The sequence below is a fragment of the Macaca nemestrina genome, chromosome 20 (genome assembly GCF_043159975.1).
Source record: "Macaca nemestrina isolate mMacNem1 chromosome 20, mMacNem.hap1, whole genome shotgun sequence".
NCBI classification, from domain to species: Eukaryota; Metazoa; Chordata; class Mammalia; order Primates; family Cercopithecidae; genus Macaca; species Macaca nemestrina.
In genome coordinates this window covers 47,440,766-47,462,703 of record NC_092144.1, presented here as the reverse complement: position 1 = coordinate 47,462,703, position 21,938 = coordinate 47,440,766, and the positions used below count along the sequence as shown (strand labels likewise).

The 21,938-nt window shown below is 49.3% G+C and overlaps 1 protein-coding gene across 1 annotated transcript in view; it reads right to left on the bottom strand.

Annotated features, from left to right (window-relative positions):
* Positions 1-21,498, bottom strand: part of LOC105495414 (serine peptidase inhibitor, Kunitz type 2) — a 33,141-nt gene extending 11,643 nt beyond the window's left edge. Inside the window, exon 1 of the mRNA XM_011764906.2 lies at positions 21,007-21,498. Coding sequence (XP_011763208.1) covers positions 21,007-21,112 — 106 coding nt within the window. The 5' untranslated portion in view covers positions 21,113-21,498. The remainder of the gene's footprint in view (positions 1-21,006) is intronic.
* Positions 21,499-21,938: the final 440 nt, after the last annotated feature.

Genomic DNA, 21,938 nt, shown 5'->3' with positions numbered 1-21,938 from the left:
ATCTTTAGGGGATGATGAAAATGTTCTAAAATTGGATTGTGGCAATAGCTGCACAGCTCTGTAGAAGGTGCTAAAAATCCTTGGATGATAATACTTAAAACGAGTGATTTTAGGATATATAATTTTTTTTTTTTTTTTGAGACTGAGTTTCACTCTTGTTGCCCAGGCTGGAGTACAATGGCATGATCTCGGTTCACTGCACCTCCGCCTCCCGGGTTCAAGCTATTCTCCTGCCTCAGCCTCCCAAGTAGCTGGAATTACAGGCATGCACCACACCTGGCTAATTTTGTATTTGTAGTAGAGACGGGGTTTCACCATGTTGGCCAGGCTGGTCTCGAACTCCTGACCTCAGGTGATCCGCCCATCTTGGCCCCTCAAAGTGCTGGGATTACAGGTGTGAGCCACCGCACCCGGCCTATATAAGTGTTTTTGAGATAGGGTCTTCCTCTGTCACCCAAGCTGGAGTGCAGCTGCAGGACCATGGCTCACTGAAGCCTCGCCTCCTAGGCTCAAGTGACCCTCCCACCTCAGCCTCCTGAGTAGCTGGGACTACAAGCAGAAAAAAAAATTTTTTTTTTTTTAAATAGGGGGACCTTTTGTCCATTACACATCAACCAGAACCAGCTGGCTGTACACCTGGAATAGGTACAATATGCCAAAGGTCACAAAACACATAATCAACAACGTCCAGAGAAAACAGCAGGAGGAGGTCCTCCGGTGTGTGACTCTACCCAGCCCAACACTGGGAGCAACACTGCCACCAACAAGATGAGATGAAGGGGACCCACGTGGGACCCAGTTACAATCCAAAGCTGAAAACAGCATCAAGGCAGGAGCGCCCAATGGCTACAGAGGTGCCAGCAGCCTCTCCACTGCCCTGCCACGCTGAGCCCTGGCGGCCAGCCACTCTGGCTGCTTTGTGTCCTAGCTTCCTGAGCAGTGTCAGACAGTCTTTTTCCACAACAAACCTGAGGGGAATATTGTACACCTTAAATGGGTGAATCACATGACATGTGAATTACATCTCAAAACAAAAATAATAACCTGAGGGAGGGCCCACAACACCGGGCGCCCAGGCAGGAACCAGGAACCACCCGACACCACACCTGAGAATGAAGCAGGGTAACCCACAGTATCATGGCAAGAATTCGTTAACTTCGTAAGCAAGGGTGCCAGGTACACGTGGCATGTGCAGACGCCCGAGGGTGTGTAGAAGGAGAAAAAGTGCCTATCGAGGGACGGATGGAAGCTACCTTGGTGAATTCAACCCTGCCCGCAACCTGGCCATCATCTTTATAGGCGCAGACATGCACTCTTGCCAGTGCCCTAGTGCTTAGGAGACACAGGAGCGCTGGCCTCAGCTAACAGTGCACGGGATGATACATGAGACCTTAGCAGCAGGTGATGAATTTACAGTGAGAACATCACCGTATTCCGTCAAGCAGGTTGCGTGTTGATGTGAATCAGCAAAACACCTTGGAAAGCAAGCATCAATGGAACACGATGCTTGGAGTCAGAATAAAGTTAGTTTACTGTATGATTCCTAGGAACATTCTTGCCATTGGAATCTGTCAGGCAGACCAAATGCTCACATTAGCGGCTCAGGACAGCTCTTCCAGAGCACGGTCACGAGCTGTCCCTGAGATGCTTCCTTTCCGGGCTGCTGCTGTGAGCCAGCGCCTTTTCTAGCTTGGACGCTTTCCGTCCACATGCCGGGCCCTTCATGACAAGTCTTGCGAGCTTGGGAAGCCATTCTGTGTCTAGGCAGTTGCTCACATCTGCTCTAAATATCACACGTTGACTTAGTAGTTTAAAGTTTCAGAAAGCAGCCTTATTTTCAGGTTCCTTGGGTAAAGTAGGAAGGAAAGGCAGAACTTCACTGTTGTCCCGGGAAAATTTAGAAACATCTCTTTACGGCCAGGCACGGTGGCTCACGCCTGTAATCCCAGCACTTTGGAAGGCTGAGGTGGGCGGATCACCTGAGGTTAGGAGTTCAAGACCAGCCTGGCCAACATGGTAAAAGCCCGTCTCTAACTAAAAATACAAAAATTAGCTAGGCATGGTGGTGGGCACCGGTAGTCCCAGCTACTCGGGAAACTGACGCAGGTGAATCACTTGAGCCCGCGAGGCGGAGGTTGCAGTGAGCCAAGATCTTGCCATTGCACTCCAGCCTAGGTGACACAGCAAGGCTCTGTCTCAAACAAAAAAAAAAAAAGAAAAAAGAAAAAAAAAGAAAGTCTCTTTAGTAAGAGAAAACTTGGACTAAAAACATGTCTGAAAGACAGATGTTGGTAGTTGTTGAAGCTGGGTGATGGTGCATGGGGGTTTATAAAACGCGTCAGTGCTTTGTATATTGAAAATTCTTATAATGAATTTTTTTTTCCTTTAAGATGGAGTTTCACTCTTGTTGCCCAGGCTGGAGTGCAATGGTGCAATCTCGGCTCACTGCAACCTCCGCCTCCCAGGTTCAAGCGATTCTCCTGCCTCAGCCTCCTGAGTAGCTGGGATTATAGGCATGCGCCACTACGCCCACTAATTTTGTACTTTTAGGAGAGACGTGGTTTTTCCATGTTGGCCAGGCTGGTCTCGAACTCCTGACCTCAGGTGATCCACCCGCCTTAGCCTCCCCAAGTGCTGGGATTACAGGCATGAGCCACCGCACCTGGCCAAAAAAAATTTTTTTTTTTTTTACTCAAATTTCATTTGAATAAAAGAGTTCTAAGTAGCAGATTAATTGGCTGAAGTTAGGTTCAATTAAGACTAAATTTAACCATGTCCTTACTGTGTTAAGACACGCGTCTTTCTGTGCGTATGGAAGGAAGCTCCTTGGTGAAGGCAAATCATCTCATCTTGTCACATGCTTTTACTAACTGAATTGTTTTTAAGCATCTATGATGTAAACTTTACTCTCAGGCCTGAGAGAACTGAAGTCATGAAAAGGGATTTTGTTTCCTCATTTGTTTTAATGGAGGCAGTGTTCCTTCAGGAAACACATGCCATGTAGTATTCACTTCCACCACAAATAACAACAATGTATTTTCTCATTCATTGTTCTGCAAAAACCTTGTATTTATTTATTTATTTTGAGACTCAGTCTCACTCTGTCACCCAGGCTGGAGTGCAATGGCATGATCACAGCTCACTGCAGCCTCGACCTCCTGAGCTCAAGCAATCCTCCCACCTCAGCCTCCTGAGTAGCTGGGACTACAGGCACGCACCACCACGCCCGGCTAATTTTTATTTTTTGTAAAGATGGGGTTGTCACCATGTTGCCCAGGCTGGTCTCAAGTGATCCTCCAGCCTCCGCCTCTGAAAGTGCTGGGATCATAGACGTGAGCCACGGCGCCTGGTTGCATTACTTATTGCCTTTGCCAAGCATGATGCCTGGCATATCACGTGCCCTACCTCTAATGGTCACAATAAAACTGTGAATCATGTAACAATATCCCCACTTTACAAGCAAGAATGCTGAGACTCGAGGTGGTTAAAGTGAGGCAGGCAGCAGTGCCAGGATGAGTTTCCCATGGTCTGATGGGAGCCCAGGCACTAACATGACCCTTCAGACTGATGGGAAGAAAAAGCCGTTGCATCAACAGGCAGTAGGAAAACAGAACTGAGGTTGCCTAAAAGCCAAAACATTCCTCAGGGTCTTTATCACAATCTGAGGGCTCACCAAGGGCAGGCCCTCTGCCAGGCCTCTGTTTTCAGTCACACTCAATGACAGGGTCATGGACACCAACATACCAAAGGAAACGGCCAAGGCTGGGGGGAAATGGGTTGGACACATTTTTAGAAAGTTACTCCTTAATGAGGAATTCTATTATTATGAAATGACAAAATGCTATATTGGTCTTAGAATAGTATTGGGAAGCAATCATGAAAAACATGACTCAAGTGCTATTTTGTATGCTGACAAATGCTAGGGCAAAATTAAGTACATTTTGTATGTTTTCAAAACCGAGACAGACCAAGAGGAAAATGCTGAAAGGAACCAAATTTGGATGAACTCATAAGCTTCAGAATATCTAAGCAAAAGTAGAATTCCTGCCTTTAGGGAAGAATAACTTTCTTTTGGAAAAGCATCAGAAATGGCTAAAGTCGGCCGGGCGCGGTGGCTCAAGCCTGTAATCCCAGCACTTTGGGAGGCCGAGACGGGTGGATCACGAGGTCAGGAGATCAAGACCATCCTGGCTAACCCAGTGAAACCCCATCTCTACTAAAAAATACAAAAAACTAGCCAGGCGAGGTGGCGGGCACCTGTAGTCTCAGCTACTCGGGAGGCTGAGGCAGGAGAATGGCGTGAACCCGGAAGGCGGAGCTTGCAGTGAGCTGAGATCTGGCCACTGCACTCCAGCCTGGGCCACAGAGCGAGACTCCGTCTCAAAAAAAAAAAAAAAAAAAGAAATGGCTAAAGTCACACATTATCCGAAATATGAACCTCACTTAGAAAATCCTGGCAGGCATTCTGAATGTCAGCTACAGCAAAACTGCAAAACAAACTGGTCTTTGTGAGTGTCTTGGAAAACTGGTTTCTCTGGTTCTGAAGTCACTAGAGCTTTAACCAAGACGATCAGCCTGTGACTAAGACGATCTACAGTCTGCTGGATCAATCTGCCGTCACCTTCTAAGGAGGACATTATAGAGTTCTGAGGGGTCCCAAGTACTGCCAATCTCATCTAACTTTATAGGCTTAAGAAGATAGTACTGGGCCAGTGGCTCACATCTGCAACCCCAGTACTTTGGGAGGCTGAGATGAGCCAATTACTTGCGCTCAAAAATATTTTAAAAATGAGCCGGGTGTGGTGGTGTGCACCTGTGGTCCCAGCTACTTGAGAGGCTGAGGTAGGAGGATCACCTGTGTCGGGAGGCAGAGGATGCAGTGAGCTGAGATTGCGCCACTGCACTCAGGCCTGGGTGACAGAGACCCCGTCTCAAAAAACAAAAACAAAAACAGTTGAGATAGTACCTAATCATTTTCCAAAAATGCGTAACTGCAGCTGTGTCTACTTTGCAAAGTAAGTACTTTAATGAAATACTTCAAATATGCTGACGAATACAGAAAATACCCCATGTCTGGTATATCCACATCTCAGTGTCAACAAATTCTAACATTCTCAAGGACTAAAACATAGAGTAGGCTGGCCAGGCAGATCACCTGGGGTCAGGAGTTCGAGACCAGCCTGGCCAATAAGGTGAAACTCCGTCTCTACTGAAAAATACAAAGATTAGCAGGGCATGGAAGAGCACGCCTGTAGTCCCAGCGACTCAGGAGGCTGAGGCAGGAGAATCACTTGAACCCAAGAGGTGAAGGTTGCAGTGAGCCAAGATCGCGCCACTGTACTCCAGCCTGGACAACAAAGCGAGACTTCGTTCTCCAAAAATAAATAAATAAAACATGGATAGAGCGGAAACCCTTTGCATACCCCTCATTCAATCACATTTGCTCTGCCTCTTCCAAATTAACCCCCTACCATCTTGAACTTGGCGTTTTCTTTTATTCATGTTTTTATATCCATTAAAACAAGCTTTTTGGTTTGCTTTGAGATGGAGTCTTGCTCTGTCGCCCAGGCTGGAGTGCAGTGGTGCAATCTCGGCTCGTGCAAGCTCTGCCCCCCGGGTTCATGCCATTCTCCTGCCTCAGCCTCCCGAGTAGCTGGGACTACAGGCGCCTGCCACCATGCCTGGCTAATTTTTGTATTTTTAGTAGAGACGGGGTTTCACTGTGTTAGCCAGGATGGTCTCGATCTCCTGACTTTGTAGTCCACCCAACTCGGCCTCCCAAAGTGCTCGGATTACAGGCGTGAGCCACCATGCCTGGCCCCAAAACAAGCTTATTTTTAAAACAAGCAAAAATAACTTTCCTAGAGTTCTAGTTATTGACACACTCCCATGAGTGCTATGAGCTGAGGCATAAGAGCTTCTTGCCTCACCACATGCAGAACAGGAAAGCCCAAAGCCACTCCTGAAATGCTTCTCCTACTCCTCCTCCCACCTACCTTTTTTCTAGAACAAGGGTCTGCAAATGTTTTCTATAAGGGGCCAAATAGCAAACACAGGCAGCAATTGGCCTGCCCGTCAGTGTGTGATCACACAAAGCAATCTCATAATCAGTGGGAAAAATGATATTGCTCAACGACATTTAAAAATTTTTGTCAGCTGGGCATGGTAGCTCATGCCTGTAATCCCAGCACTTTGGGAGGTTGAGGTGGGTGGATTACCTGAGGTCAGGAGTTCGAGACCAGCCTGACCAACATGGAGAAACTCCATCTGCACTAAAAATACAAAATTAGCCGTGCATGGTGGCGTGTGGCTGTAATCCCACCTACTCGGGAGGCTGAGGCAGGAGAATCGCTTGAACCCAGGAGGTGCAGGTTGCAGTGAGCCGATCCACTGCACTCCAGCTGGGCAACAAGAGTGAAGCTTCATCTCTCAAAAAAAAAAAAAAAAAAAAAAAAAGGCCGGGCGCGGTGGCTCAAGCCTGTAATCCCAGCACTTTGGGAGGCCGAGACGGGTGGATCACAAGGTCAGGAGATCGAGACCATCCTGGCTAACATGGTGAAACGCCGTCTCTACTAAAACATACAAAAAACTAGCCGGGCGAGGTGGCGGGCACCTGTAGTCCCAGCTACTCGGGAGGCTGAGCCAGGAGAATGGCGTGAACCCGGGAGGCGGAGCTTGCAGTGAGCTGAGATCCGGCCACTGCACTCTAGCCTGGATGACAAAGCAAGACTCCGTCTCAAAAAAAAAAAAAAAAAAAAAAATTTGTCAAGCTGGGCATGGTAGCTCATACCTATAATCCCAGCACTTTGGGAGGCCAAGGCAGGAGGATCATTTGAGGTCACGAGTTCAAGACCAGCCTGGGCAACACAGTGAGACCCTGTCTACAAAAAATAAAAAAATTTTTTTGGCCAGGTGCAGTGGCTCACACCTGTGGTCAGGATTTCGAGATCACCCTGGCCAACATGGCAAAACCCCATCTCTACTAAAAATACAAAACTTAGCCAGGCATGGTGGCACGTGCCTGTAGCCCCAGCTACTCGGGAGGGTAAGGCAGGAGAATCACTCGAACCTGGGAGGCAGAGGTTGCAGTGAGCTGACATCATGCCACTGCACTCTAGCCTGGGTGACAGAGCAAGACCCTGTCTCAAAAAAATAAGGAAAAAAAAACAAAACAAACTCTATTGGCTATAAATGCAGAGTAACAAAACAAAACAAACAAAAGAGTATTTATTTAGCATACTGTAAGTTAAAACATTAGAAACATTTAGGATTAAAGTGTTAATTTCTTTGCAAAAGAATTTTTTTTTTTTTTTTTTTGAGACGGAGTCTGGCTCTGTCGCCCGGGCTGGAGTGCAGTGGCCAGATCTCAGCTCACTGCAAGCTCCGCCCCCCGGGTTTACGCCATTCTCCTGCCTCAGCCTCCCGAGTAGCTGGGACTACAGGCGCCCGCCGCCTCGCCCGGCTAGTTTTTTGTATTTTTTAGTAGAGACGGGGTTTCACCGTGTTTGCCAGGATGGTCTCGATCTCCTGACCTAGTGATCCGCCCGTCTCGGCCTCCCAAAGTGCTGGGATTACAGGCTTGAGCCACCGCGCCCGGCCTGCAAAAGAATTTCTAAGGGGAGTTTGAACCGTGCTTGTGGTCTTCTCACCATATAACTTACGACTAAGGGCAAGCATCATTTCTACACCTTTTCTAACAACTGCCAAACACTCTTCTAGATCTGGATCAGCTTTCAACGTTTTATCCTTTGCTCTTTCAATGTCACAAAATTGCTCTGAGAGCTGCTTCACAGAAGAGGCTTTGCCAGCGCTGCTTCCTCTGGGCCACCATCCAGTAAGTTACAACTGCCGCCCTCATTTCTGTGGACAAGAAGCCTTCACAAGCTCCCCTGGCTGCAGATCCAGAGTCTCTCCAATGGCAGAGGGAAGTGCAACACCTCCCGTAAGCTGGTCTACCACTCCATTGTATGTTTTTTTTTGTTTTTTGTTTTTTTTTTTTTTTGAGACGGATTCTGGCTCTGTCGCCCAGGCTGGAGTGCAGTGGCCGGATCTCAGCTCACTACAAGCTCTGCCTCCCGGGTTTACACCATTCTCCTGCCTCAGCCTCCCGAGTAGCTGGGACTACAGGCACCTGCCACCTCACCCGGCTAGTTTTTTGTATTTTTTTTAGTAGAGACGGAGTTTCACCGTGTTAGCCAGGATGGTCTCGATCTCCCGACCTAGTGATCTGCCCGTCTCGGTCTCCCAAAGTGCTGGGATTACAGGCTTGAGCCACCGCGTCTGGCCTTTTTTTTTTTTTTTTTTTTTTTTTTTTTTTTTTTTTTTCCGTCTCGCTCTGTCGCCCAGGCTGGAGTGCAGTGGCCGGATCTCAGCTCACTGCAAGCTCCGCCTCCCAGGTTCACGCCATTCTCCGGCCTCAGCCTCCCGAGTAGCTGGGACTACAGGCGCCCGCCACCTCGCCCGGCTAGTTTTTTTGTATTTCTTAATAGAGACGGGGTTTCACCATGTTAGCCAGGATGGTCTCTATCTCCTGACCTCGTGATCCGCCCATCTCGGCCTCCCAAAGTGCTGGGATTACAGGCTTGAGCCACCGCGCCCGGCCTTTTTTTTTTTTTTTTTTAAGACAGTCTCACTCTTTTGTCCAGGCTGGAGTGCAATAGCACAACCTCGGCTCACTGCAACCTCTGCCTCCCGGGTTCAAGTGATCTCCTGCCTCAGCCTCCCGAGTAGCTAGGACTCCAGGAGTACACCACCACACCTGGCTACTTTGTGTATTTTCAGTAGATAGGGTTTTGCTGTGTTGGCCAGGCTGGCCTCAAACTCCTGACCTCAAGTGATCTGCCTACCTCGGCCTCCCAAAGTGCTGGGATTACAGGCATGAGCCACCTTAGTGAAAAACACTGCAGGACACCTTTCCTAAAAACAACTCACATCACTAAAAACAACTCTCCTCTTTTCATTAAAGACACTTGGAATTCTAAGGATAGTAACCAAGGAGAAATTATTTGCTATAAAAATCCCCAGACATAGAAAAGCATATTTTACATCGAAAAGTAGGATAGGCTACAGGCCACTCCTTAGTATCAAAAAGCAAAGAAAGCTCTGAAGAGTCATTTAATCCAAGAGTTTCAAAGAACAGGGGCAACTATTACCACATCTACAAAGGTTCTGGTGTTCACAGACCTTCAACAGCTAAAATGCATCGTAGAGACATTTTGCTCGTGCTAGCTAAATGGCTTCTGAGACGTCCACACAAGGGAATACTCAGAACGGTTTAAATACACGGTCGGCTGATCAGCAATGGAAAACAGGATAAAATGAAATACACAAATGTGTACGTGTATGTGCCAGGAAAGAAAAACGAGTGAGAGGGAAGAAAAAGCAAAAGAATGGCTTATATATTAAAAAGCTTCAGGATGCATGTATTAATCTACCTTTAGAGAAAGACACTAGAGGAAGGAAAGAGGCTGTTATGTGGTTTTTCATTTTTTCTTTTTTTTTTTTTTGAGACAAAGTTTTGCTCTTGTTGCCCAGGCTGGAGTGCAATGGCATGATCTCAGCGCACCGCAACCTCTGCCTCTGGAGTTCAAGAGATTCTCCTGCCTCAGCCTCCCAAAAAATTAGCCCAGCTAATTTTTTTTTTTTTGTATTTAGTAGAGACAGGGTTTCACCATGTTGGTCAAGTTTGTCTCCATCTCAAAAAAAAAAATAACAAAAAAACAAAAAAACGCCTGGGCGTGGTGGCATGTGCCTGTGGTCCCAGCTACTCAGGAGGCTGAGGCAGGAGAATTGGTTGAACCTGGGAAGCAGGGGTTGCAGCGAGCCGAGATCATGCCACTGCACTCTAGCCTGGACGACAGAGCGAGACTGTCTCAAAAAAAAAAAAAGAAAAAAGAAAAAAGAAAAAAAAATTAGGCAGGGCGTGGTGGCTCACACCTGTAATCCCAGCACTTTGAGAGGCTGAAGGGGGAAGATGGCTTGAGGCCAGGAGTTTGAGACCAGCCTGGGCAACACAGTGAGACATCATCTCTACAATTTTTTTTTTTTTTTAATTAGCTGGGTGTAGTGGCGTGCATCTGCAGTACCAGCTACTCAGGGGGGCTAAGATGGAAGGATCGCTTGAGCCTGGGTGGTGGATGCTGCAGTAAGCAATGATTGTGCCACTGCACTCCAGCCTAGGTGACAAAGCGAGACCCTATCTCAAACAACCAGAAAAAAGGGCCAGGCGTGGTGATGCACCCCTGTAATCCCAGCACTTGGGGAGGTTAAGACAGGTGGACTGCTTGCGCCCACCAGACACTTTTTACAATGGAAGGAGGTGCTCTCAACGGCTACCCTGAGACATATGGTAGCGTGAATTGGAATTGTCCAGACTGACTGGGGATACAGTTCTTGTCCTCCCAGGGTTTGCAATTAAGCTGGAGCCACAAAACTCAGTTGGATAGAGAAAAATCACAGAAGGGCTAGGCGCGGTGGCTCACACCCGTAATCTCAGAACTTTGGGAGGCCGAGGCAGGCAGATCACGAGATCAGGAGATCGAGACCATCCTGGCAAACATGGTGAAACCCCATCTCTACTAACAATACAAAAAATTAGCCAGGCCTGGTGGTGGGCGCCTGTAGTCCTAGCTACTCGGGATGCTGAGGCAGGAGAATGGCATGAACCCGGGAGGCAGAGCTTGCAGTGAGCTGAGATCACAGTACTGCACTCCAGCCTGGGCCACAGGGCGAGACTGCGTCTCAAAAAAAAAAAAAAGGCCGGGCGCGGTGGCTCAAGCCTGTAATCCCAGCACTTTGGGAGGCCGAGACGGGCGGATCACGAGGTCAGGAGATCGAGACCATCCTGGTTAACACGGTGAAACCCCGTCTCTACTAAAAAATACAAAAAACTAGCCGGCCGAGGTGGCGGACGCCTGTAGTCCCAGCTACTCGGGAGGCGGAGGCAGGAGAATGGTGTGAACCCGGGAGGCGGAGCTTGCAGTGAGCTGAGATCCGGCCACTGCACTCCAGCCTGGGTGACAGCGCGAGACTCCATCTCAAAAAAAAAAAAAAAAAAAAAAGGCGGGGGCCGGGCTCGGTGGCTCACACTTGTTAATCCTAGCATTTTGGGAGGCTGAGGTGGGTGGATCACAAGGTCAGGAGATCGAGACCATCCTGGTTAACACGGTGAAAACCCCTACTAAAAATACAAAAAAAAAAAAAAAAAAAAAAAATTAACTGGGCGTGGAGGTGGGTGCCTGTAGTCCCACCTAATCGGGAGGCTGAGGAGGGAGAATGGCGTGAACACGGGAGGCAGAGGTTGCAGTGAGCCAAGATCACGCCACTGCACTCCAGCCTGGGTGACAGAGCGAGACTCCATCTCAAAAAAAAAAAAAAAAAAAAGGAAAAAGGTAAAAGATTATAATCACACCCTCAATTCAAAGAGCTTGTAAGCTATGCTTTGGTATAGGGGAGTGACACAATAAGGAAGAGTCATTTGGCAAACGTGTGTAGGGCAGATTAGAGGAAAAAGCCTACACCCTGAGCTGCTCCAGCAAAGGACCAATGAGCACATAAATCCCGGGCTGATTCGCACAAGCCAGCTGTGCTACCTGGGGCAGTCTTCCTCTGTGCTTTTTTCCTCTTTCATAACAGGCAACAATAACACATGCAATAAACAATGAATAAACCCCATGTTCTTTTATTAAGTCCCATATTCTCTGATTTAGGTATGGCTAATTTCTAAAATCATGCATATTTTTCACTAGGCACGGTGGCTCACACCTGTAATCTCAGCTACTCAGGAGGCTGATGCGGGAGGATTGCTTGAGCCTTGGAGTTCAAGGCTGCAGTGAGCTATGGTTGTGCCACTGCAGTTCAGCTTGGGCAACAGAGTGAGATGTCCATCTCTAAAAAAAATTAGTAAGTTAAAAAAAAATTTAATCATGCAGATTATAGAGGTTCAGAATGATAAAGCAAAGCTCTGATTATGAAGCCATCATGTCCCTTTGGGTTAAGGTGAAAGACTGGGAATGTTAGCAAGACAACTATCTTGAGGATGTTATAAACAGACCTCAGCCCAAGCAGGAGGGAAGGTGTTTCTGCATGTGATTTATACCTGTTCTGGATCTGGTCAGAATAAAATGTTTCTGGCAAGTCTGTGAGCAGAGTTCCCTTTTGTAACCTCTCTCCAGACCCAGTTTCCTGCTGTGGAATGTACCATCAGTCTTGAGACTATCTTGCCAATCGCTTGTCTGGGAAATGGCATTTGTTCGCTGGAACTTCAACTGGCTTGTGAATAATAAAGCACAGAGACTCGGTCGGCTTTCTCTCCACGGGCCCCATGGAGATAAAGTTCATGGGCTTGCAGATTCATTTCCTAAAAGTAATGCAAATGGGAGGTTTTTCTTTGACACACCGTACCAATATAAGAGTGCTGTGAAGACAGGCCAGGCACAGTGGCTCATGTACGTAATCCCAGCAGTTTGGGAGGCCAAGGTGGGCAGATCACTTAAGGTCAGGAGTTCGAGACCAGCATGGCCAACATGGTGAAACCCCGTCCCTACTAAAAATACCAAAAAAAAAAAAAAAAAAAAAAAAAAAATTTGCTGGGTGTGGTGGCTCATGCCTCTAATCCCAGTTACTTGGGAGGCTAAGGCAGGAGAATTGCTTGAACCTGGGAGGCAGAGGTTGTAGTGAGCTGAGATCGTGCCACTGCACTCCAGCCTGGGCAACAGAGCGACACTCCATTTCAAAAAAAGAGAAAGAAAAGAAAAAGTGTTATGAAGATTAAAGGAGTTTTTAATCCATTTTAAGTGCTTATTTGGCACACAGCTGTTTGTTTTAGAGACAGGGACTTGCCCTGTCACCCAAGTTGGAGTACAGTGGTACAATCTCGGCTCACAGCAGCTTCGACCTGTGCTCAGTGACCCACCCACCTCAGCCTCCAAGTAGCTGGGACTACAGGCATGTGCCACCATACCTAGTTAATTTTTGTATTTTTTGTAGAGACGAGGTTTTACCATGTTGCCCAGACTAATATTGAACTCCTGGGCTCAAATGATCTACCTGCCTCAGCCTCCTGAAGTGCTGGGATTATGGGCATGAGCCACCGCACCTGGCCTGGCATAAAACTTTTAACAAATAGTAGATATTGTGACTTTAGGATTGTATTTTTTATGAAGGTAGGACTAACACAGGGACAGTCAGAATAAAGAGAATGACACATTTCACTACAAAGTCCAACTAAGCATGCTGACGGAGAGGATAAGGAGGAAGAGGATCTACAGGGAAGGCCAGAAGTACAACCTCAAGCCAAACCAATTATTTCTTATCTTCATTTGGAGGAAGACAATGGCAAACCACCACATGGGTCAAAGTCCTGCATGGCTACAAGATCAGGATATGCTGGGCTGGGAGGCAGAAAGCCAGAGGGAGGGACTGGTGGAAAAAACAAACACCAAACAAATGAACCAACACACACCCTCCATGCTTTCCACACCCACTTGCACTTGCACTTCAAGTATCTTTTCCCCAGGGAATGAATGAGAGCATCTTAAAAAGAGGTACTGAGGCCGGGCACAGTGGCTCACGCCTGTAAACCCAGCACTTTGGGAGGCCGAGGTGGATCACTTGAAGTCAGGAGTTCAAGAAAACAGGTACTGAATGACAGGAGGTACTGAAGCCTACTTCAATTCTACCAAGCCACATTCCAAAGGTGACATTTACTGTGCAGTCAGCCTTATTTTAAGGTGATCTACACATCTACCTACTTTGGTTAGCTGGCTAGGTTCTACATATTTGAGTGTTTCTGTTTCCAGTACAGAAAGTTACCAACTACCCATCTCCTCTAGGTTTGCGTGTCTGGAAGTTTTCATTATTGAGACAATTCAGAACCTTTCAAAAAAAAAAAACTCAGGTATTTATGAGGAAAGAACATTTACAATTACAAATCCAACTTAAGTTATGAGGCTCATAAAATCTTGTGTTTCAGATATAAAATCTTGGCATTTTCTATATAAAATATTTAGATATAAAAGTTTACATTTCAGGCCGGGCACAGTGGCTCATGCCTGTAACCCCAGCACTTTGGGAGGCCGAGGCAGGAGGATCACCAGAAGTCAGGAGTTCAAGACCAGCCTGGCCAACATGGTAAAACCCCGTCTCTACTAAAAATACAACAAAATGAGCCAGCGTGGTGGCGCATGCCTGTAATCCCAGTTACTCAAGAGGCTGAGGCAGGAGAATCGCTTGAACCCAGGAGGTGGAGGGTGCAGTGAGCCGAGATCGCACCACTGCACTCCAGAGTCTGGGCAACAGAGGGAGACTCCGTATCAAAAAATAAAAAATTTACATTTCATAACCTATCAACACAATGCAAGCCATCACTACTCACGCCCACTGTCACTCCATATTCCACTCTGAAACAGGACTACTAAGTTCACCCTCGCCTCAATCTGTAACAAGAACCTGAGCAGCCCAGGCCGGGCGCAGTGGCTCAAGCCTGTAATCCCAGCACTTTGGGAGGCCGAGACGGGCGGATCACGAGGTCAGGAGATCGAGACCATCCTGGCTAACACGGTGAAACCCAGTCTCTACTAAAAAATACAAAAAACTAGCCGGGTGAGGTGGCGGGCGCCTGTAGTCCCAGCTACTCGGGAGGCTGAGGCAGGAGAATGGCGTGAACCCAGGAGGCGGAGCTTGCAGTGAGCTGAGATCCGGCCACTGCACTCCAGCCTGGGCGGCAGAGATAGACTCCGTCTCAAAAAAAAAAAAAAAAAAAAAGAAAAGAAAAAGAACATGCCACAGACTCTAAATGACAGACCCTGGTATACACATGGACAAATCATCACATATAAAATTGTTCTGAGATGGGTCTCGCTCTGTCGCCCAGGCTGGAGTGCAATGGTGCGATCTCAGCTCACTGCAACCTCCACCTCCTGGACTCAAGCAATTCTTCCACCTCAGCCTCCCACGTAGCTGGGACTACAGGCTGACTAATTTTTTGTATTTTTTGTTTGTTTCACCATGTTGAAACTCCTGAGTCAAGCAATCCACCCGCCTCGGCCTCCCAAAGTGCTGAGATTACAGGCGTGAGCCATTGTGCCCAGCAGTGTTACATAAAAGTGAAGGACTTCGATTAAGGAACTTCTGAGGCCACTGACCCTGGGCCCAGTCAGGAATCCCCCTGAGCTCCGTCTCCAACACGTGTGTGTAAAACAACATGTGAATTCTTGCCCTCATTTCTAAAATGACTTCTAATCATAAAAAGCATATTTCAAGTAAACTTCAGAATAACTAAACCCTAGCTCCTACTTCACCTGCCAAGGAAAATAAAACCAACAAACAAAAAGTAAATAAACTCCAAAGTTCCTGGGCCTCAGCATCAACATCAGCACGTCTTTACAGGGAGTTTTCAAAAAGATGTTGCCAGAAACAACCGTGAAATGACACTTGTGAGGAGGATCTTGCAGGACATCGGAATCTACATTCTAATGCCCACATTAGTCACGGCCAGTGGGCCAAGGCATCCTGGGGCTAATGGAGTCATTTCAGTGTGACTCCTGCTGGGCTCTCTTCTGCCTCACGTGAGCCACAGGCTTATCACCCCTCATTCAGCCTCCCCTGTAGTCTCCAGACACGGCAAACAGAAGCTCTGCACACATGCTGCAAATGGCTGGTGATGGGTAAAATGAGAAACAGGTTGGGGGCAGGGTGAAAGAGAAGTACGCTTTCTCCATCACAGACTGAGCTCTCAAATACTGACCGTGCAAAGTAATGTTTCCAGTGGAAAGGGGCCAGTCTCCTGCGGAGACCTGAAGGCAAGGCCCTCAACCTTCTTTAGGAACTGCAACCATTTGAACCTCAGAAGCCTCCATTTTCAGTGCTAAGCACACCAACCCTGACACTCATCACCAGACATACACTCATCTGTTCATTTATTGTACTGTCTTCCTCTCATTACGACACGTCTGCCATGGACGGGGGAGGGGGTCTGTTTTGTTCAGTGCTCTATTTTGAGTGAGTCAGTCCTGGCAACTGGTGGGAGCTCAATAAACATTTACTGACTATATCAGTGAATAAGACTTCGAGCTACCCTGGAACCAAACTGCCTTGCCTGCAAGTAGGACAAGCACCCCTTCTATGGAGGATAAGAATAATGTGAGAAGCTGCTTTAGAGAATTCCCAGCTGATCGTCAACACCAGCTTTACTTTAGCTCTTCTGTCATCTTATCTCTGACCACAACATGCGTCACAACTACCCATGGGGGTGCGGATGAAAGTAAAGAAAGGGTGGCAACTAATAACATGTCTACGGAATCTGCTGGAAAGCTTACCTTTTAGTTAAGGTTCTGGAGACACTGTAATTAACCCAAGAGGTCCATGGATTTCGAAAATCCCTTGGAAGTGCAGGAGAAGGCCAGGCCCAGTGGCTCGAGCCTGTAATTCCAGCACTTTGGAAGGCTGAGGTGCGCAGATCACCTGAGGTCATGAGTTCGAGACCAGCTTGGCCAACATGTTGAAATCCCATCTCAACCAAAAATACAAAAATTAGCTGGGCTCGGTGCTGCACACCTGTAATCCCAGCTACTCAGGAGGATGAGGCAGGAGAATCACTTGAACCCAGGAGGCAGAGGTTGCAGTGAGCCAAGATGGCGCCACTGCACTCCTGTCTGGGTAACAGAGCAAGACTCTGTCTCAATAAAAAAAAAAAAAAAAAAAAAAAATGCAGGAAGAGGTTCTCAAATGAGTGTTGCCCTGCTTGCCTCCAGTGGAAATTCCCAAGAAGAATCAACAAAGGACCTTGAACCAACCTAACACGGTGAAACCCTGTCTCTACTAAAAATACAAAAAATTAGTCGGGCGTGGTGGCAGGCACCTGTAGTCTCAGCTACTTGGGAGGCTGAGGCAGGAGAATGGCGTGAACCTGGGAGGCGGAGCTTGCAGTTATCGCAGTACTGCACTCCAGCCTGGGCGATGACAGACTCTGTCTCCAAAACAAAACAAAAAAACACAAAGGATCTTGAGCCAAGTAACCATTAACACAAGTTCTGATGCCCAGGGCCAGGCACAAAGTTATTGGCAGCAAGAACTACACCTAACTGGCCACTTTACTTTAGCTCTTCTGGTCTTCGGCAAATCTTCCGTGTCCTCAATCTCTCCTCTGAACACCGTTGCCACCCTCTCACCTAACTGCAATCTCCTCTGAGGACACACCTCCTGGGGCCCTTCCAAGTAGGGAGGTCTCCTTGCTCCCGGGTGCTGCTTCTGGACTGTTCTCCCTCCACCCTTCCCAAAACCCCCAGCTGGCAGACGCCCATTATCAGAGTAAATCATTCACTACCCTGCCTGGCACGTTGTCTGCCAACCCAGACAACTACTCCTTCCCAACTTTAGCTCCGGGCCTGCCACCTCTCCCGCTGCTCTTATCATCATTCTTAGAGATTTCTTTTTTTTTTTTTTTTTTTTTGAGACGGAGTCTCGCTGTGTCTCCCAGGTTGGAGTGCAGTGGCGTGATCTCGGCTCACTGCAAGCTCCGCCTCCCGGGTTCACGCCATTCTCCCGCCTCAGCCTCCCAAGTAGCTGAGACTACCGGCGCCCGCCACCACGCCCGGCTAGTTTTTTGTATTTTTAGTAGAGACGGGGTTTCACCATGTTAGCCAGGATAGTCTCGATCTCCTGACCTCGTGATCCACCCGCCTCGGCCTCCCAAAGTGCTGGGATTACAGGCTTGAGCCACCGCGCCCGGCCATTCTTAGAGATTTCTATATCCAGGTAGATGGTTCTCTGGAGGTTCCAAGACCTCCAGCTGATCTTGTCCCACCCTCGCCCCCCTCCCTCTCAGGGTCACACCTAGACCTGTCTCAATAACTGCCACCTCTTCAGAACCTCCCTCTCATGCATCTCACTCACTGCCCACTGCATCCTATGTGTCTGATTCATTCCCTTCAGAACCTCAACTCCAACAATCTGCTGGCCCTACCAACTCGGCCCTCCGCCCCCTCACATCTTCACACAGAATAAATTTCTTGACCAACCCCCATCCTCACTCCCTCACACATTCTCTGCTCACTCCTCCCTCACCACGACATTCATCCAGCAGCACCTGAGCCACTGCATGGAGCTTCAGCAACACCACACTCCCAGTGGATGACTCGCTTCCAGAGAAAACAGAAGCAATCAGGAAGGAGGGAGGAAAAAAAAAAATCAAAACTGCCTCCTGCCTCCGATTAAGCTGTTCAAGCTTTCAAACAAACAGAACTTGTGATAAGTGAGGGCATTAGTTCACCCAGTCAGACACTAGTACTTCTGAAAGGTCAGTAGGTCCAGCCGGCAGCAGCAGTCAGGGATGCCACTCTGAACAGAGAAGGCCTCTGCAGTGAGACCTGGCTTTGTCAATTACTACTGCAGAGTGACCTCGGACAAGGCACGTAACTTCACCACCGCACCCAGCTGTCTCAAAGGTTAAACGGCACATCCGAGCTCAGAGTAAGCACCAGAGGTAGCAAGAGGCCAGGTAACTGGGAGGTACATCCTAACGTAATTACTTCACCTGAGAAAGTCCAGCAGCGCTGCCAAATTCTGGTTCTGATTGCAAGAACGGTCAGCGTCTGCATGCCTGACTCCCAGTCACCTACAGCTGAGCCTCTCCCCACCAATTCACTTTTTTCTCCTGCCTGGGGCATAGGGAAATTAACCAGTCCCCAGAAGTTACCACAGGTGATGACTTGGTGCACACCTATCCTGCTCTTTTTTCTTTTTTTTCTTTTGAGACGGAGTCTTGCTCTGTTGCCCAGGCTGCTGTGTAGTGGCTTGATGTCAGCTCACTACAGCCTCCGCCTCTGAGCTTCAAGCGATTTTCTTGCCTCAGCCTCCCAAGTAGCAGGGACTACAGGTGCGCACCACCATGCCCAGCTAATTTTTGTATTTTTGGTAGAGACGGTGTTTCATCATGTTGCCTAGGGTGGTGCTGAACTCCTGGCCTCAAGTGATCTGCCCACCTCGGCCTCCCAAAGTGCTGGGATTACAGGCATGAGCCACATTGCCCGGCCTTCTATATATATATATATTTTTTTTTTTTTTTTTTTTTGAGATGGAGTTTCACTCTTGTTGCCCAGGCTAGAATGCAGTGGCACGATTTCGGCTCACTGCAACATCCGCTTCCTGGGTTCAAGCAATTCTCCTGCCTCAGCCTCCTGAGTAGATAGGATTACAGGTGCACGCTACCGCTCCCGGCTAATTTTTTTGTATTTTGTAGTAGAGACGGGTTTCACCATGTTGGCCAGGCTGGTCTCGAACTCCTGACCTCAAATGATCCGCCCACCTTGGCCTTCCAAAGTGCAGGAATTACAGGTGTGAGCCACCGCGCACAGCCTTGGCCTTTTGTTTTTTAACAGATCTAGTCCTGAATCCAGACTGCTTTCTCTTTCCACCCAGTATCTGTCTATAAAGCCCTAGGCCATCTGGCTGCAGCCTACCTCTCCCACCTCCCATCCTCCTCCAGTCCCCGCCTCCTTCACGCCAGGCTGGTTCTGTCTTTTCCCTGAACCCAACCAAGCTTGTTCCAGCTTCAAGGCCTTTGTACTCTATTGCCTGCAACTGGACACTGGTCCCCCAGGTCTCTGTATGGCTACTGCCTCCTCATTCTTCATGTTAGAGCTCAGATGTCACCCTCCTCAGAGAGACCTCCACCGACCACCTGAGCTAAAGCCACCCCCAACATCTTAGTCCCCCTATTGGTGTACTTCACCTGGTTCATTTAATTCTCAGTAACTTAATCTCATGGCAAGTGCTTTTTAAACCTTCCATATCGCGGCGCGGTGGCTCACGCCTGTAATCCCAGCACTTTGGGAGGCCGAGGCGGGCGGATCACGAGGTCAGGAGATCGAGACCATCCTGGCTAACACGGTGAAACCCCGTCTCTACTAAAAATACAAAAAATTAGCCGGGCGTAGTGGTGCGCGCCTGTAGTCCTAGCTGCTCGGAGGCTGAGGCAGGAGAATGGCGTGAACCTGGGAGGCGCAGCTTGCAGTGAGCCGAGATCGGGCCACCGCACTCCAGCCTGGGCGACAAAGCGAGACTCATAATTTGATTTTATTCTATCAAAAAAATAAAATAAAATAAACCTTCACTAGCTCTGCCTCTCCCACTAGAATATTAGCTCTGTGAATGCAGGAACCCAGCTCGTCTGAGTTAACTGTTATCACCAGCGCCAGTGCCTGACTCGTAGCAGGGCCTCAGTTAAGTTTTGCTGAATCAATGAATTCTTTCAAGAGAGCTCTTTTCAAAACCCGCTGGTGCTTGTCTGAAGCAGTTAAGGTTATAACAACACTTGTTCAAAGAGACCTTTCAGACCATACTTCCTTAAGAGTGTAGAGGTTTAAATCACCTTATTCGCCACCGACTTCTAAGGACCAATTCAGAGAACCCAACTCCAGCTGCCAATACTCTCTCGCGCCTTAGCAGAGCCTCCTCTTCCCCAACGCTTGTTTCCTTTCTTGCTCCCTCCTTCTCAGGCACCTAATGCAACCCAACTACAAAAACTTCGGGGGAGGCTCTCGTCCAATCTCCAAAGAGGCAGGCGTGAGGTAGTCTTCTTCCCTTAGTCTAAAACGGCCACCAGGTCACCAATCCAACCCCCACCCTCTCACAGGCCTGGCCTCTCCCTGGGCTTTGGCCATGGTACATTCCACCGCCAGGAGGAGGCATGTCTTTAGTGCGGCTGCTCACCCCGCTCCTGCCACAGGAAGGAACAGTGCCACGCCTTCTTGGTCAATACCCTTAGACTCTTCCTTCACCCGAAGGAAACTCTCCTAACCCTCGCTCCTCCGCCCGTCTTCGCTCTCGAGGGCTCCCAAACCTCATCTCAAGGCTCAATCCTCCAGGGCTGGTTCCACCACACCCGCTGAACGCCATCAAGTCGCCCCCAGTTTCCTCCCCCGCCACTTTCTCCCTGCTCAGACCCCCAATGGCCCCCGAGCCCCTGCCCCCTGCGCCCCGCCTCCAGCCTCCCCGCCCGGCCCTCACCGTGGATGCTGCGTTCTCGGTCGGCCGCCAGGACCCCAGAGAGGAGCAGCGATCCCAGCAGGGCGAGAAGCGCCCGGCCCCGCCTCAGCCCGCACAGCTGCGCCATTGCCCGCTCCGCCGAGACGCGCAGGCGACGCCACAAGCCTCCAGCCGTTGGGGTCTCGCGATCAGGTGCGGGAAGCCCCTCGCCGCGCACGCGCACTGGAGCACCTCGCGTTCAGGTGCCGGAGCTCCGAGAGGGTCCGCCAGGTGCCGAAGCCCCCGGAAGTCGCCTTTCCGGACCTTCGGTGCGGGGACACCCGGCCTTCTCGGCGCGCGATGCCTGGGTCTGCTCCTCGCACCTTCGCCGCCTGCGACACTCAACGGTCCTCCGCGCGTTCAGAGCCCCGCTACACCTCCCAACGCACGGGGGTCGCCAGAGCCAATGGCGAACGCCTTTGGAAGCGGCTTCCGAAGGTGGCAGGGCAGGCAGGGGGCGGGGCGCACCTGGCTAGGCAGGGCGAGCAGGGCGCAGGCGCAAAGGGCCGGCACCTGCGCGGCCACTCCCCCGCCCTGGGCGCACCTGGGCCCGCCCCTGGTGCCGGGGGAAGAGGCGGGACTTGCGCGAGCCTGGTCTCCAACAGAACCTGGCGGGTTGGGACGCCTGCTCGCTGAGCACCTTTCACCCTTCCCGTGGGCTTGGTGACGAAGTCCGAGGAGGGCCTTCGCCATTGGACTGGTCTCAGGGTGGGAGGAGGGGGCGGCAGACACGCGTTTCTTGGAAGCCTGTGGTTTTCTGCCCGCCTCCCCGCAGCTTTCCTGTGAATTCCTTCCTGAATTCAAAGTTCACTGGGCTCATGCTCCGGGGCTTAATGCTGGGGACCCAGCGGTGGCCGTGCCAGACTGGTCCCTGAGTCACCGAGCAGGAACGGCCCAGAGTAGTGATAGCGGAA